At 44.0% G+C, this 16723-nt stretch overlaps 1 protein-coding gene across 1 annotated transcript in view; it reads left to right on the top strand.

Moving 5' to 3' along the window:
* LOC311302532 (NLR family CARD domain-containing protein 3-like) overlaps positions 1-16723 on the top strand; it is an 82645-nt gene that overhangs the window by 36335 nt on the left and 29587 nt on the right. The window contains exon 9 of the mRNA XM_084428494.1: positions 12096-12269. Coding sequence (XP_084284620.1) covers positions 12096-12269 — 174 coding nt within the window. The remainder of the gene's footprint in view (positions 1-12095; positions 12270-16723) is intronic.

The following is a 16723-nucleotide window of genomic DNA, read 5'->3' as shown; positions in this document are numbered from 1 at the left end:
TGCTGATTGAGTGACCCCTGTTGCCCCATAAGCCCCGTTCACACAGCCGGCGATTGTGTCGCTGTATGCTGCTAGTCTCTATACTGTGAGTCACTTGTGGGCGTTGGTAGTGCTGTCGCTCTAGTGTTATTGGTAGACTGCTCGTCTGGCCACATCTATACAGAACACCATCACAAGTGATACAACTATATTATTTTAATTTGACTAGGAATTAGGCTCAAAAGAAACCGTATGCTGTTGGGAGGGTGTTCTTATATTACCACAGCAGTGTTCAGTGGATTAAATCATTTACTAGATTAATCTACAAATTAAACTCACTCATACTGTCATAAATTACTAAAACGTCATCCGAATTTGACAAATAATCAATTTTCTTGTCCCTAATAGTCGACATAATGCAGGGAAACTGTAAATGAACTGCAGCAGTGCTAAACTTGCATCATAAAACTACAACACTCGACCTATAAATGTATGAATTAAACTCACTGAGACTGTCGACAGTTTCTTTTCCATGCATAGAATAGAATAGAAGAATAGAATGAGGCATTTATATAGCGCTTTCATATGTACTACTGTACACCCAAAGCGCTTTACAATCATATCAGGGAATCTTTCCTCAACCCCCACCAGTGTGCAGCATCCACTTGGATGATGCGACGGCAGCCACAGTACAACGGCGCCAGTGCGCTCACCACACACCAGCTACAGGTGGAGAGGAGAGAGAGTGATAGAGCCAATTCAATGTAAGGGGATTATTAGGAGGCCATGATTGGTAAGGGCCAATGGGTGGAATGTGGCCAGGACACCGGGGTTACACCCCTACTCTTTACGAGAAGTGCCATGGGATTTTTAATGACCACAGAGAGTCAGGACCTCGGTTTAACGTCTCATCCGAAGGACGGTGCTCTTTGACAGTATAGTGTCCCCGTCACTACACTGGGGTGTTAGGACCCACACAGACCACAGGGTGAGCACCCCCTGCTGGCCTCACTAACACCTCTTCCAGCAGCAACCTGTTTTTTCTCAGGAGGTCTCCCATCCAGGTACTAACCAGGCTCAGCCCTGCTTAGCTTCAGTGGGCAACCAGTCTTGGGCTACAGGGTGATATGGCTGCTGGCACGCATGCATCATTTTATTATATCCATGTTTGTGGTTAGTTACAGTCAGATCATATAAAACAGTGAAATCGACCTCGAACTCTTCTGTCTCCTGCACTCGAGACTGAAAGGCTTCTTTCCTATTGGTTGTCGCTCGCGGAAATCGCTTCTCATTTGCACTAAGTTGAAATTTCTCAAGTGTGATGTAGATTACCTAGACATTACACTTTTTTAAAATGAGACTCTATAGATCAAGGGGATGGAGGCCTACAAAACCTCTCAGCCCCGGGGCCTAACATTAGGTTAAGGCGGCTCTGTATATATACACACACATTACAGCCTAAACACAAATAGCAAGAGTATTACATCTAGCATTCAAGTCAAGTCACCTTTATTTATATAGCGCTTTTTATAATACAGATTATTTCAAGGCAGCTTTACAGAGATAACGTCTCGGTTACGTATGTAACCCTCGTTCCCTGAGTAGGGAACGGAGACGTTACGTCGGATGACGACGAATGGGGTTTCGCTTAGAAAGCCTATCACCTTCGAGTATATAAAACGAGCCAATGGCAATGAAATGCCATGGGTCTGCGGAATTTGCATAGCGTAGGTCCGCCCCCCCGTGGGGGTATATAAGGAAGTACGCTGGCAACATGCAGATATGTCTTCGCTGAGGAGCCGAGACTGAACTCAGGCGTTCCCAGCGGTACAGCGGAAGTGGCAGGGAGACGTAACGTCTCCGTTCCCTACTCAGGGAACGAGGGTTACATACGTAACCGAGACGTTCCCTTTCGTGGTCACTCCGAGTTACGTCGGATGACGACGAATGGGGTCCCCAGTCTAATCACGCCACCTCGGCTGTCTTCCAGTGCCCTGCGTAAGTCTGAGCTCCCTGTCGTGAGACTAGCACGGACGAAGGAGTCCTACTTAACACAGGAATACCAAGGTACACTGGGAAGCATATCTCAGCGGAAATATGCAATTATGCCCAACCCGAAGGGGGGGACTTGGAATACACATATGACCCCGAGGGGCTGCATATGGAGTAACACTGGGGTGTCCTGCCGCAGGTGGAATATTTCAACCCCAGGGGTGGCAAGGTGGCTTGCCGAGGGAAAGACACATGCTCAGAGAGGCTTACAGTGGAAATACACATGTGGGGGTCGTCCAGAGGGGGAACCATGCACATGGAGGCACCTAGCCAAGCGCGAAAGCTGCCGGAGGCATAACTCTGGCGTTGACGTCGACAGTGCTGGAGGAGACTCAGGGCTTATTAGGCTCACCTGAGGAGAATATCGCACGTATCCCGTCCGTGGAGAGGAATGGCGAGCAAGCGAAGACACCTGAGCAGAATCTAGTACCGGCTAGTTGAAGCGAGTACATGAGAAGAAACTGGCTCCACTCGGAGATTATAGAATCTCGCGAATGTGTTAGGTGTCGCCCAGCTTGCAGCTCTACAAATGTCTGTTAGCGAGGTGCCATGCGCTAGAGCCCAAGAGGATGCCACACTCCGAGTGGAGTGGGCCGTCACACCAAGGGGGCATGGTCGACCTTGCTGCTGGTATGCCAAAGCAATGGTGTCCACTATCCAGTGGGACAGCCTTTGCTTGGAGAGAGCCTTTCCCTTCAGCTTCCCACCATAACAGACAAAGAGCTGGTCTGAGGTCCTGAAACACAGCGTTCTGTCTACGTAAGCACGGAGGGCGCGTACTGGACAGAGTAGTGCCAAGGCTGGGTCTGCCTCCTCCAAGGGCAGCGCTTGCAGGTTCACTACCTGGTCTCGAAAGGGAGTGGTAGGAACCTTGGGCACATATCCAGGCCGGGGTCTCAGGATCACGTGAGAGTTAGCCGGCCCGAATTCCAGGCACGCTTCGTCAACCGAAAATGCCTGCAGGTCCCCTACGCAACTCGCGAGGAGGCCAATGCAACCAGGAGCGCTGTCTTAATTGACAGGAACTTAAGCTCCACTGATTGCAGAGGCTCAAAGGGAGCACTCTGCAGGGCAGTTAAAACCACTGAGAGGTCCCAAGAGGGTACGAGGGGAGGGCGAGGAGGATTCAGTCTCCTCGCTCCCCTCAGGAACCTGATGATCAGGTCGTGCTTTCCCAGAGACTTACCATCAACTGCGTCGTGATGTGCGGCAATGGCGGCAACATACACTTTCAGGGTGGAGGGAGACAGCCTTCGCTCCAACCCTTCTTGCAGGAAGGAAAGCACGACACTGATCGGGCATTTCGTGGGTTCTTGATGTTTTGAAGAACACCAGTTGACGAAGAGGTTCCACTTCAACGCATAGGCATGTCTCGTGGACGATGCTCTAGCGGAAGTGATGGTAGCCACCACCGCTGATGGTAGGGTACTCAAACCTGCCTCGTCCCGTCCAGGAGCCACACGTGGAGACTCCAAAGATCGGGACGAGGGTGCCATAGGGTGCCCCGTCCCTGAAAAAGCAGGTCCTTCCTCAGGGGAATTGGCCAGGGAGGTGCTGTCGCGAGGAGTACCAGTTCTGAGAACCAGGTCCGGTTGTGCCAATACGGGGCAACCAAAATGACCTGCTCCTCGTCCTCCCTGATCTTGCGCAAGGTCTGCGCAAGGAGGCTCACTGGGGGAAACGCATACTTGCGTAGGCCCCGCGGCCAGCTGTGCGCCAGTGCATCCGTGCCGAGCGTGCACTCGGTCAGGGAATAATACAGGTCGCAGTGGGACGAGTCGTGGGAGGCAAACAGGTCTACCTGTGCGTCCCCGAACTGATCCCAAATCAGCTGGACCGACTGGGGATGGAGTCTCCATTCTCCAGCGAGAGGCCGAAGCCGAGACAGCTCGTCGGCCGCCTGGTTCAGGTCTCCCGGGATATAAATGGCTCGAAGCGACCTCAGATGCTTCTGACTCCATATGAGGAGGTGGCGAGCGAGTTGCGACATACGGTGGGAGCGCAGACCACCTTGATGGTTGATGTACGCTACTGTCGCGGTATTGTCTAATCGGACTAGTACGTGCTGACCCCTGAGCAACGCACGGAAGCGGTGCAGGGCGAGACGTACAGCCAGCAACTCGAGGCAATTGACATGCCATAGGCGCTGGGGTCCTGTCCAGGAGCCCGCGGCAGCATGTCCATTGCACATGGCGCCCCAGCCCGTGGTGGAGGCATCTGTTGATACAACAACATGCCGGGAAACTCGTTCTAAGGGCACTCCGGCCCGTAGAAAACTGAGGTTCGACCACGGGGTGAAAGTCTGACGGCAGGCTGGAGTCACTGGGACTTGGAGCGTGCCGTGTTGCCATGCCCACCTCGGGACTCGATTGCGAAGCCAGAGCTGAAGCGGTCTCATATGAAGCAATCCGAGCGGCGTTACTGCGGCTGCGGATACCATATGCCCCAGGAGCCTCTGAAATAGTTTCAGTGGAACCGCACTCTTGTCCTCGAATTGGCGAAGACAAGTCAGCAGTGACTGCGCGCACTCGCTCGTAAGCTGCGCGCACATGGTGACCGAGTCGATCTCCATACCGAGAAAAGAGATCCTCTGCACGGGGCAGAGTTTGCTCTTCTCCCAGTTGACCCGAAGGCCCAGACGAGCTAGGTGCCGGAGCACTAGGTTCCCTGTCTTCGCAAACCTGATCTCGAGAGTGAGCTAGGATCAGCCAGTCGTCGAGATAGTTCAGGATGCGAACCCCGTGTTCCCGGAGGGGAACAAGGGCTGCCTCGACGACTTTCGTGAAGACGCGAGGAGACAGGGCTAGCCCGAATGAGAGAACCGCGTACTGGTATGCCCGCCCCTCGAAAGCAAACCGTAGGAACGGTCTGTGTCGAGGTAAGATGGAGGCATGGAAGTAGGCGTCCTTCAGGTCGATCGCTGCAAACCAATCCTGCGGCCGCACGCACTGGAGGAAGCGTTTGGCCGTGAGCATCTTGAACGGCAGCCTGTGAAGGGAGCGGTTCAAGACGCGCAGGTCGAGGATTGGCCGTAACCCACTGGATTTCTTCGGTACAATGAAGTAGGGGCTGTAGAAGCCGGACTTCATTTCGACTGGAGGGACAATCTCCACAGTGAAGCGGACTCCCCTGAAGCGGGGAGGAGACCGCGCAAACTGAATCGCGTAGCCGAGCCTGATGGTTCTCGCGACCCAGCGGGACAGTCTGGGAAGCTCTAGCCAGGCCTCCAGAAAGTGCACCAGTGGGGTCATACGAACCACAGACGTACCGTCGGTGGTGCAGAGAGGCGGAATGACCGGCCCAGGCGAGGGTGGCATAGCGGCCCTGTGCGGGGGCACGGTCATTAGCCGCGTCCTGCCAGAGGAGGCCAGGGGAGGACCAGCGTCCCACGGGGGCGTGCTCTGGCAGGGGTCTGGCGACAGAGGGGGATGAGAGGAGCGTGGCCCGTGGGCGGCGCGTGCTGTCATCCGAGAACTCTGGCCCTGCTACCATCTCCTGGGAAGAACTGATCGCCAATCCTGAGCAGCTCGTCTCAGGGGCGCCGCTTAGCCTGGCGTTTAGCGGGGCGCGGGGCCGGAGAGGGCTGTGGCGCCTTCCTGCGGCTTCCTCCACGACGCGGCCCGGGTGGAGGCTGCTGCTGGGGCCGTGCGGGAGGGCGCCCTCGGCGGCGAGCAGGCTGAGGATTCTGTGCCGACGGCTGGGTGGAGGCAGCAGCGGGCCGTCGGGGCAGAATGTGCTTGATCGCCTCAGTCTGCTTCTGAGCGGTCGAGAACTGTTGGGCGAAGTCCTCGACCGCACCGCCGAAGAGGCCGGCCTGGGATATGGGGGTGTCGAGCAGACGAGTCCGCTCGGCCTCCCGCATATCAGCCAGGTTCAGCCAAAGGTGTCTCTCCTGGACCACAGCTGTGGACATCACCTGACCCAGGGAGCATGCGGTCACCTTCATCGCTCGGAGAGCAAGGTCGGTCGCGGCACGCAGCTCATCAAAGAGCCCTGGGTCAGTCCTGCCCTCGTGCATGTCCTTGAGCATCTGGGCCTGGTAGACCTGCAAGATGGCCATGGCATGCAAAGAGGCAGCTGCCTGTCCCGCCGCTCTGTAAGACTTCGCCACCAGGGTAGACGAAAATCTACAGGCGTTGTGCTCAGTGCTGTCCGCAACCAAATCACAACACACACACACACTGCCGTTCAACAGTTCTGGATCGGTAGGATTTATAATGTTTTTAAAAGTTTAAAACATCTAATATGATGGTATTGTATTATACAATAAGCGAGTACATCATGAATGGCTTTTTTCAAAGCGTGTTTTTGTCCTATCCTGAATCACTATGGTAAGCCTGTAATAAGCGTTTAGACTCGGACTACTTTACAGCGGTTGGGTCGCACCGCGGCGGAGTAACGTTAACCCAGCGCCTGCGGGACTCACCGCGTCAGAGACATAAACAGAGAGAAGTTTATTAACTGATAGAGCGCTGATTCATCCAGTAGTGAAACAATTGAAGTCTTTATGAATCAATCATTCAAACCCATTTTAAAAATAGTATGTTTCACCTGTCTGGATCTTACATGTGTGTTCAAGCATATTCTCCCCTTTCTGAGAGGGTGTTCTCCACTGCTGGAGACACTGTAAGCTATAGGAGAGTCCCACATTCTCCAAGAGGATACAGAAATGTTTATTTTCCTTATTTTTGCAAAAGTTTGTTGACATTACCAGTCTGTTAAACTCATTTGACAAGTATAAGAAATAAACACACACAGGATTGTGCATTTTCCCCTTACTGCTGTGTTTTATTAGTTGTTTTAATCATTTTATTGAATGGGAACCGGAACCGGAAAATGTCTTACGATTCCCAACCCGCTGTTCCCAATAAGCTGTTTCATGACGACTCTCTCTGGGTCAGCGGCAGCGCCAACACAGATTTAAAATATCGCGATATGATTTTGTCAAAGGTTTAATAGACAGAGGAATCTGAAGAAGATGGTGTGTGTGTTTGAATGGAGATCCCAGTATTTTAAAGGAACACTCCACCGTTTTCTGAAATAGGGCTTATTCACCTTCTTTCCTACATTTAGATAGGTGGGCAAATGCATTTTTGTCTCAGTGCATGCATTGTTTTAGTTTGACAGGGTCGGCGCTAGCTTAGCTTAGCATAATGAATGGAATCCTTTGTTGCCAGCTAGCATGTCCTGAGTAAAAGTGATATAAAAAATAAAAAAAAACCACCTAATTACTTCTTGTGGCCTGCGTATTCACAACAAGTACAAATAGCGATGCAGATTAACACTAGGTGATTTCCTATGCAGATATTGACTTGGGACTATATTAGGGGGAAGCACAGGCAAAGCACTGCTACTTGGGCGCAGAGATATCATGCCCAAGTAGCAGTGCTTCGCCTGTGCTTCCCCCTAATGTAGTCCTTAATATATAAGTCAATATCTGCCTAGGAAATCTTATTTTTCTATTTATAACATGCACGCGTTTTCCGCGCGTCTCGAGCTGCGCCCAGACTCGTGTGTCACGCAGACAGTTAACATGGGAGCCGAAATAAAAACGGACACGACACGCAGCCAGTGTGTCGCCGGCCTTACAAATCTGGAACGCGGTCATTCTTAGAAGTATGAATACTAATAAATTAAGGAATCGTGACGTTTTTAATTTCCGATTTACTTTTGAAGTATCGGAGCACCGTGCAACAGAGCAAGGTAGGCAACGTACTTCCATATGTCACTCCTCGCGTCATCAAGTCGTGGACCACTTGTGCTCGCACATGCAGCCATCTCGCTGTAGTGTTTTGTCAAATGACACTGACAGCGGCAGGTTCTTTGCTGCGTGCGTCAGGAAAAAAACACAGATGTCCATAGGGAGGCGGTTTTTTTTTTTTTTTTTTTTTTTACTGATAAATACTGATAAATTTAGGTATCGTGACGTTTTTTATTTCCGAGTATCGCGATACTTTTGAAGTATCGATACACCGTGCAACACTACTCAAAGCCCTTTACAAGGAAGGGGGAATCTCCTCAACCACCACCAATGTGCAGCTCCACCTGGATGATGCGACGGCAGCCATATTGCGCCAGAACGCCCACCACACACCAGCTTACTGGTGGAGAGGAGACAGTGATGAAGCCAATCAGTATATGGGGATGATTAGGAGGACATGATGGACAGAGGCCAAGGGGCAAATTTGGCCAGGATGCCGGGGTTACACCCCTACTCTTTTTGGAAGGACATCCTGGGATTTTTAATGACCACAGAGAGTCAAGACCTCGGTTTAACGTCTCATCCGAAGGACGGGTTATTATCTATAAGCATAGCAGTTATTATTTAAGAAAATAAAGGACTAAATTTGAAAGTTTATTAAGTGAACTAAAATGATACATTTATAACTATCAGGGCCGGATCTACCATACGGGCAATCTGGGCACGTGCCCAGGGGCCCTTGCGCAGAGAGGGGCCCTCCGTGATCTGAGTTTTTTTTTTTTTTTTTTTTTTTTGCCACCTACGCTGCTACATAAAAATAGTATAGCCTACACAAGGCTTGGCCTCAATCTTGATAATTATCCAATCAGAATAAAAAAAAAGTGTATATTACATTATATGATCTCTTATTCATGCAAATGCTTTTAAACAATTCATGTGCGACAAGACAAGTGTGACTGTGACACACACACACACAGAAAGACGCGCGCGCACGCCAGTATCGTGCGCACAGACAGCACGCCAAAATGAAGTTATCTTTCGTGCTTGAACTTACAATAACACACACAATTATGCCAAAATGTCCGTTTTGTCGAGTATCTTCATAACATAAGAGCTGTCTTACAGGCCCGGGGTGGGTAATCGGGAAAATCGGGAGAAGTCCCGGTGGGCCGCTTCACTTTTGGGCCGGTCGAGGAATTTTTTTTTTTTTTTTTTTTTTTTTACATTTATCACGTTAGTTACATTAGGCTACACACGTTCCGCATTCTGACACCGCAGCGCGCAGCCTCTGCATGGGTTGTACCATGAGAGGGAGTTCTCCCCTCCCCTCCCATAGAGTTGGTTGGGTCCATAGCCCGTCTTTTCCAAAACGTTTCGTCATGTAGGCTACCGCGGCACCGCCGGCGCCTACCGATAGCTGGGCCGGCCCTACCGTAACGATACGCGTTAGTGAGGATGGATGGGAGGAAGAGGCCAGGAGGGGCTGAAAAAAACAGGTTGAAAAAAAGAAAGGCATTGGAGGAGGATGCTGTCAAATGTGCCAAGCTTACAGATTTATTTTCAAGAGGACAAACACAAGTGACAACAGGTAAAGAGAGATAGGCCTAGTAATGATTAGCATTAGCAACGCTTCAACGTAATTATTCGGCTAATAATTATTTTGTTAACCTATTCACAAGCAAAATAAATGACTTGTTATTCTATATAATCACCCAATATTGGATTCAATCTTCAACAAATTTGTAAATATTACATAAAATATGAAAAAATTGGCACTGTTGATCACACTAGTCTACTTTAATTTTTCACCAGGAAATTTGTTTTTTTCACCAGAAAAACTTTTATTTTGTACAAAATGGCACAGAGTTACACTTGTGGTGTTCCCGGTCAAAAATTACCGGCCTACAAAAAATAGCTTATAAATCTCTCATTGTACTATATTATCACCCAATATTGGATTCAATCTTTTTGTCAACTTGTTTTCTTTCAATTAGGACTGGTTTTATATTTCTATTTGCATCTGATTAATCATAGGCCTTATTTATCTGAGAGTAGGTATCACGTTTTTTTATTTTAAAAAAGCATTATTTTTGAATATTTTTGAATACAAATAAAACTGTAAACATTAGTTCAATATGCCTCTTTGTGGAAGACATTTCAAATGCTTTCTTTCTTTCTTTCTTTCTTTCTTTCTTTCTTTCTTTCTTTCTTTCTTTCTTTCTTTCTTTCTTTCTGCTTTTGTTAATTTATCAACCTATCCTTGTGGAATAGTGGAATATTTTTTGTTAATTTCTCAGCTTAAGTGAATTATTATTTAACCTTTACATTATTTCTTGAACCATGGTATTAATAAAAACTACACAATAGTAAGAGCTGAACTGTTGCTTCATTTATCCAGTTTGGAAAAAGTGTTAATTTGGAATTCCACCATGGAAAAAGAGGGCCGGTCTTGGGCCTGATACTCCCGGGCTGAAAAGTGGCCCCACTCTGGCCTTACTGTCTTATGATAATCGTGAAGAGTTGTGAGAGAATGAGGCGCATGTGAAATCCGCGTCTCCGTCAGCTGGTCTTAAAGAGACAGCAGCCAATAAAGCTTTCTGTCAGTAAAGTTAATCAAAGAACAAAAAGAACAGAGAAAATGACTCACTGCTGTTGACTAAAGTTTTTTTTTTTGTTTTTTTTTTGCTATAATAAGTATTAGTCTATATTTAATTTATAATTTATGCAGTGCAGTTTGATAACGTTATTCAATTTCGGTATATGTCCTAGGTCTACCTGTTAGGCAGGCACAGGTAAATATGGCATTTATTTTTAACTCTTGTATTATTGAGACAAATAACAATATTTAATTTTAAAAATATATAGTTGTATAATTTAGTTGTTGTTTCTAGTTTGAGTTGAGAAATAGGCTACACATTTCAGCATTGACACTAATCTGTGTGTGCATTTTTCTTGAGAAATAAGCAAGTTAACTCATGAAACCATTTGTTTACTATATCGCAATCGCATATCGCAATATTGACCTCAATAATCACAATATGACATTTTCCCCAAATCGTGCAGCCCTACTTTTCAGAAAAATGTATTTTGTATCATTGTCTTGTGAACTAGTCATTCAGCTTTTGATCAATAGTGATTGCCATGTTAAATCCCACACCTAGTGGGCCACCTGTGTGTGCGTGTGTTCCTTTGGAGGGTGTGGTTGTCAGGTAGGGGAGGGGGGCCCATGAGCTTCAGTGCCCAGGGGCCCCTGGGGGTACTAATCCAGCCTTGATAACTATACAAATAATGACATACTGCATACAGCACAACACCATTCTCTGATCAGATCTTTGAAATCAAGCCGTCATGCTCAATCGTGTTTAATAGACAGCATGACCAGACCATTCAGTCTTTCCTGAGACAGTGTTCACTAAAACATTGACAGGATCATTGAATCAGTGATTTGAACTCGGTAAACTAAATCAGTTCTGTTCATGAATGAATCATCTAGACTGGGTTATTAACGGGTTTCTCCTATTCACGGCAATGAACCGACTCAAATGATTCATTCACGAATCGGACATCATTACAAATGTATATCTATGACTAGAACGACATCGTAAATGTTGATCGATTCCTCACAGAAATCGGCTCCAAGTCTTCAGAAAGCCTAAATATATTCATCACTGGACTAGTTTTATTGTCACTTGGTGATTTTGCGTTTCTGCCCTGCGTCGTTTCTGAATAACCCGTGAACAAACACACACACACACACACACACACACACACACACACACACACACACACACACACACACACACACACACACACACACACTATAATGAATACCCGGTCTTCCTATAAGATTATTTTACAAAGTAAATACCAAAATCATCCAGGAAAATTATGAGTTCTGCTGGACCCTTAGAATCGTCCCAATCCTCCCCTGCTAACACGCACGCACACACACACACACACACACACACACACACAAACACACACACGCACACGCACACGCACAAAGACACACAAAAACACAAAGACACACAAAAACACAAACAGACACACACACACACACAGACACAGACACACAAAAACACAAACAGACACACACACACCTTCCTTAAAATGCTTACAAATACATTAAGCACACACACACACACATGTTGGGTTTACATGTTTTATAGGGACTTTCCATAGAAATGATGATTTTTATACTCTACAAACTCTATAATCAATCCCCTAATCCTAACTGATGAATTTTCACAATGTGAACGAATGAGTATTTGTATATATTTCATATTGACAGCATTGTGTTATTTTTTTAAGTGTCATGTTTATCTCTGGATATAGGTTTAATGTGTGTCATTGTTCTCTACAGGTTGAGGGAGTGTGGTGTGACAGATGAAGGTTGTGCTGCTCTGGCTTCAGCTCTGAGATCAAACCCCTCACACCTGAGATATCTGGATCTGTCTGGGAATAAACTAGGAGACTCAGGAGTGAAGCTGTTCTCTGCTGGACTGGCGAATCCTCACTGTAAACTGGAGAAACTGGGGTAAGATCATACGTTACCAGGGTTTTTCCTGGGTCAAAATTGGTCTTCGGTGGTGGCTGACCGACATGGTCATCCACACACAGCAAAGAGTACCCTAGTACCCACGTGATCCGCAAGCCCAATATTGAAAATAAATGTTAAATTTAAAATAAATACAAAGAAACAGTTTGTGATTTTTTTTTTTTAGGTAATTTACTACACATTGTCATAGCCCTATACATACTGTGGATTATTAAGGCTAAATTTTACTAAACACTCTTGCTAAATTAGGTAAGCACACTTACTTTCTCATTTCAGATTAGGGGTGGGAATCTCTAGGCACCTCACGATTCGATTCGATTACGATTCAGAGGGTAACGATTATCGATTATTAACGTTTTTTTTTTTTTTTTTACTTGGTACTTTTAAAGCAAAGTATTTATGATGACCCATAACGAACTTACTTCCATCTTCCTATAATTTTATTAATAAAACAAATGGAAGTTATTTGAACATTGCAAAGAACCAACAGGAAAATAAATATGTGCCTGTACTAGTAGCGTACTTGTAAATTAATACAAACTTCAGCATATTCTGAATCTCTAGCATTTAATAATAGACTTCTAACCAACATCCTCTGGTTATTTCCAATGAGCAATATAATCCTTCAGACAAAAAACATTTTGCTGTAGCAAATTCACAAACAGTTTTCGTTCAAAAATATAGAATTATGTACCAGCAGCTCACATATAATGCTTGTGGACTTATGCATATTCTGAATAATTAGTAACATACAAAGCCTCTCTTATTCACAACTAAATAATAAAGAGGTATGACTTGAAATGTTTGCTGTATACCACAATCAAAAACAGCTTATACAAAAAAAGTGAATGAACATCTGCAGAGAGCACAGTCAAAATGTAACTTTTTGTGACTGGCATTGCACATATTGCAGGGCAGTACAATGTAAGTATAACAGATCGGTTTACAGTATATTGATGTGAAAACTAAATACTGAAAGCAGCTTTCATACAAAAAATACTAAATAGGTAACAATGAAATTGCCAATTTTACATTAGCTTTTAACGAAGAGGGTGCCGTTCGAATTTGGCGCTCAGGCATCATGCGTCTGTTATGTGCGCGAGTCTGTTAAGTGCGCGCCACAGACTGCACGCGCACTGCACGTCCGCTAGAGTTCCGCCTTTTGCGTTCCGTCAATATTATGTTTTTTTAGAGATTTGATTTTTTTGACATTTGTGAATCAATTCAGAATCGTCCACGTCCGCATCGCGATGCATATAAGAATCCGCGCGGTGCTGTGATCGTTCTCTCCGTCACTCCGTCAGTAGCCTGCTTCACTCACAAAACCCAATTACAGATCAAATAAGGCTTTGGCGGGACAAAAAATCGTTTTGGCGGCCGCCAAAAAAATTTCAATGTAGGAAAAACCCTGCGTTACTCTCACATGAAACTGTCACTAGGGGCGTTTCCATTACAGATTTGCGCAAAACTTTTGCGTTCTTTTTTTCTCTTCTAAATGTCGGCAAAAAGCTGTTGCAAAATGACGGTGTTTCCATTAACTGATGTTATGCGACTAAAACAACATTTTTTCCTCTCGCGATCAGTAAAATCATTCCAAAAATCATGTTAACGGACGTTGGTAGGATTATGTAAATCCCAGCCACTGCACTGGCCATTATTATTAATGGAAGGAGATGTGTGTGTGTTTCCAAGCATTAATGGTGAGGAACGACCCTTATTATACTTGTGAGCGGCACATATGAGGAGTTTCTGGGTGTTTCTCCCTCAGTTCTGCTTCAAGGTCTTGATTGTGGCATTTATTTGAGGTTTAGAATCCATTATTCCTGTAATTCTTTTGCCTTATATGAATTTAATAAAGAACTCTGTCTCGTCTTCTGTCCAAACGCACTGCGTCGTCTACGTCAGGTGACTGTAAATGCGCTTATAGACTGTTTCCATTGCAGTTTTGCGAAATATTTCTTTTTTGAATGGCCTGAAAAACCTCCTGAAAAAAACTTTTTTTCCATAAATGGGAGTTTTTGTGAAATTGATGTGTTTCCATTGGGCGTATTTTCAATTCGCAATTTCAATTTGCACAATTTGAAGGGTAATGGAAACGCGGCTACTGTGAATTCATAAAGTATAATCAAAATGGAATCAAATGCAGGGAAATAACTACTATTTCATTAATTACAAGCAAAACTATTAAAACAACATGATCAAATTCAGCAAATTATTTTTACGTCTGTTCATATGATGTACAGATGGTGGACAACCAGAATGAGACTTTTACCGCCGCCGTTCCTGCGGCGGCAAAATTTGGATGTGTATTTGCTGCCTTTTACCGCTGAGTGGCGCTGTAATCACAGACTTTGAAAAGTGTCAGTTTATTCTCTTTATGACGTAATCTGCCGCGGCAGTAATCTGAGCTGAGGCCATAGATAAATTCAAGATAAATATTGTGGTTAAACGAATTCAAATTCATTAAATTTAAACAAAGTAGACACACGTTAACATTGTTTGCCCAGTTTTTCTATAATTTAGAAAGGCTATGTCAATAGGTTACTTGTCATTTACTTCGTGTTATTTTAATGTGTTTGTAGATTTATTAACTGAAACATAACAGTGAAATAAATTAAAATAATTTACGTAAAATTAAAACATTTTCAGGACTTGCAGTTACTAACCGATGTTAGTCGGTTTAAGCATTATTTGTTATATTCAGAATTAGGCTTACATGTTGTTATGATTATCAATTGAATTCTTTAATAAATAATCAACCACAATGCCTATTACTACTGCCGCAGCAAAAATAAACCAGTCGAATTTCAAAGTCGTTCGCGAAATTACTATAGGCTATACCGGGCAAGTGACAGGGCAAAACAGCAGCAACTGCGGCATTTTAAAAGGTAAGTTTCCTATCTGTTTATTAAAAAAAAAAAAAAAAAAAAAAAACCTTTTTTCATTATTTGAACAAAAATGAGACTGATTGAATGTTAAAATATAAACAAACAATGCAGAGAATAAAACAAACTTTTAGGGAAAAAATATAGGCCTATTATGCTCAGAATTGGTTAACATTAATGAAAGCAAAATATGTAAAAATACATTTCAAACAAAATAAAACAAAACAAATTTGTGGCCGAGTGGTAGGCTATAACTTACGTTTCAAATCCCGAACAAACATGGGCTACTTTTTTATTATTAATTTGATTTGATAGTTCTAAAATATTGCTACACCATATTGTTTTTTTCTCCTATAGCCTATAGGCTATTAAATATTTTATATTTATAAAATAAAATTACCATTCATTTCCATTTTACATTAGGGACAATTTTTTTCCAACAGAATGGCTGAATTAACATCTGCATAATAATAATAATAATTAATAAATAAATAGCACAAGGTCTTGTAAAAACACTTTTTTTTTTTTTTTTTACACATAATTTTTTTTTTTTTTTACTTTTAAAACAGAGAAAATAGTAGACCTAGGCTATTCAGACGATATGGTCAATGCATTAACAATAGACTCTCGGAGCTTCAAACGATCTGAGATCAAATCTCAGTATAGCCGACAGTGTCTATGTTTTTCCGTTCTTGATGCTTAAATATGCATCTGTTTATTAAAGTCAATCATCTTGTTTAACCCTTTAGAACCTGAAGCTAAAATATAGGTGTTTTTCACATAATTTGATTAAAATTCTAAAACAATGTGCTATCTTCATGTGCAAGGTGTCATCTTTTTCAGAAAAAGATAAGCTTTCAACAAATTACAGTTATTGACTATTATTGTGTGTGGTGAGTTTGTAAATAGAATTTAAATAGACAAAAAAAAAACGAGAATAAATTTACTGATTTTTATTTAGAAAAAACAGAAAAAAATCATGAACAAAAGAAACTAACACTTTAAAGTTGAAAAATTAACTATAATACATATATACTAGTCTTTTTTGTGACATTGGGTTGCACAGTTTTCATTTAGGACACTTTTTTTCATACACATACAAATGCATGCATTCATAGGCACGCACACATACACATGCACACACCACATGCTTAGATACGTGAAAGAGTAACGGCTATCCGCCTCCCAAGTTTCATTAAAAATCATCCCAATCCCCTCTTCTGCTGTCTAACACTTCTTTCGCCATGTATTTGTTCGTTTCTCTTATTATTTTATGCAATCTCTAAACTGCGAAAAGCGCATGATGTCTACTTTCAGGAACTATTTGAATTATTTTGATAGTGCAAACGGTTGAAGAGTTATTACTGTGATATGATTACAGCTTGGTTGGCTGTGTCGTCGACAACACATCCGGTTTTAAAGGGTTAAGGTTTACATTCCAGTTGAGCCGCTGCACGCTATGACATATCTGATGAAGGAAGACTGTCAGCCGATTGCACCAGAAAATGAAGATGATGAAGCTCGTCTTTAATCTGCTAAATTATGTTT

This window comes from Rutilus rutilus (genome assembly GCF_951802725.1).
Source record: "Rutilus rutilus genome assembly, chromosome: 13".
Taxonomy (NCBI): Eukaryota; Metazoa; Chordata; class Actinopteri; order Cypriniformes; family Leuciscidae; genus Rutilus; species Rutilus rutilus.
Note: the sequence above shows the minus strand (reverse complement) of the source record. Positions and strands in the feature narration are given on the sequence as shown.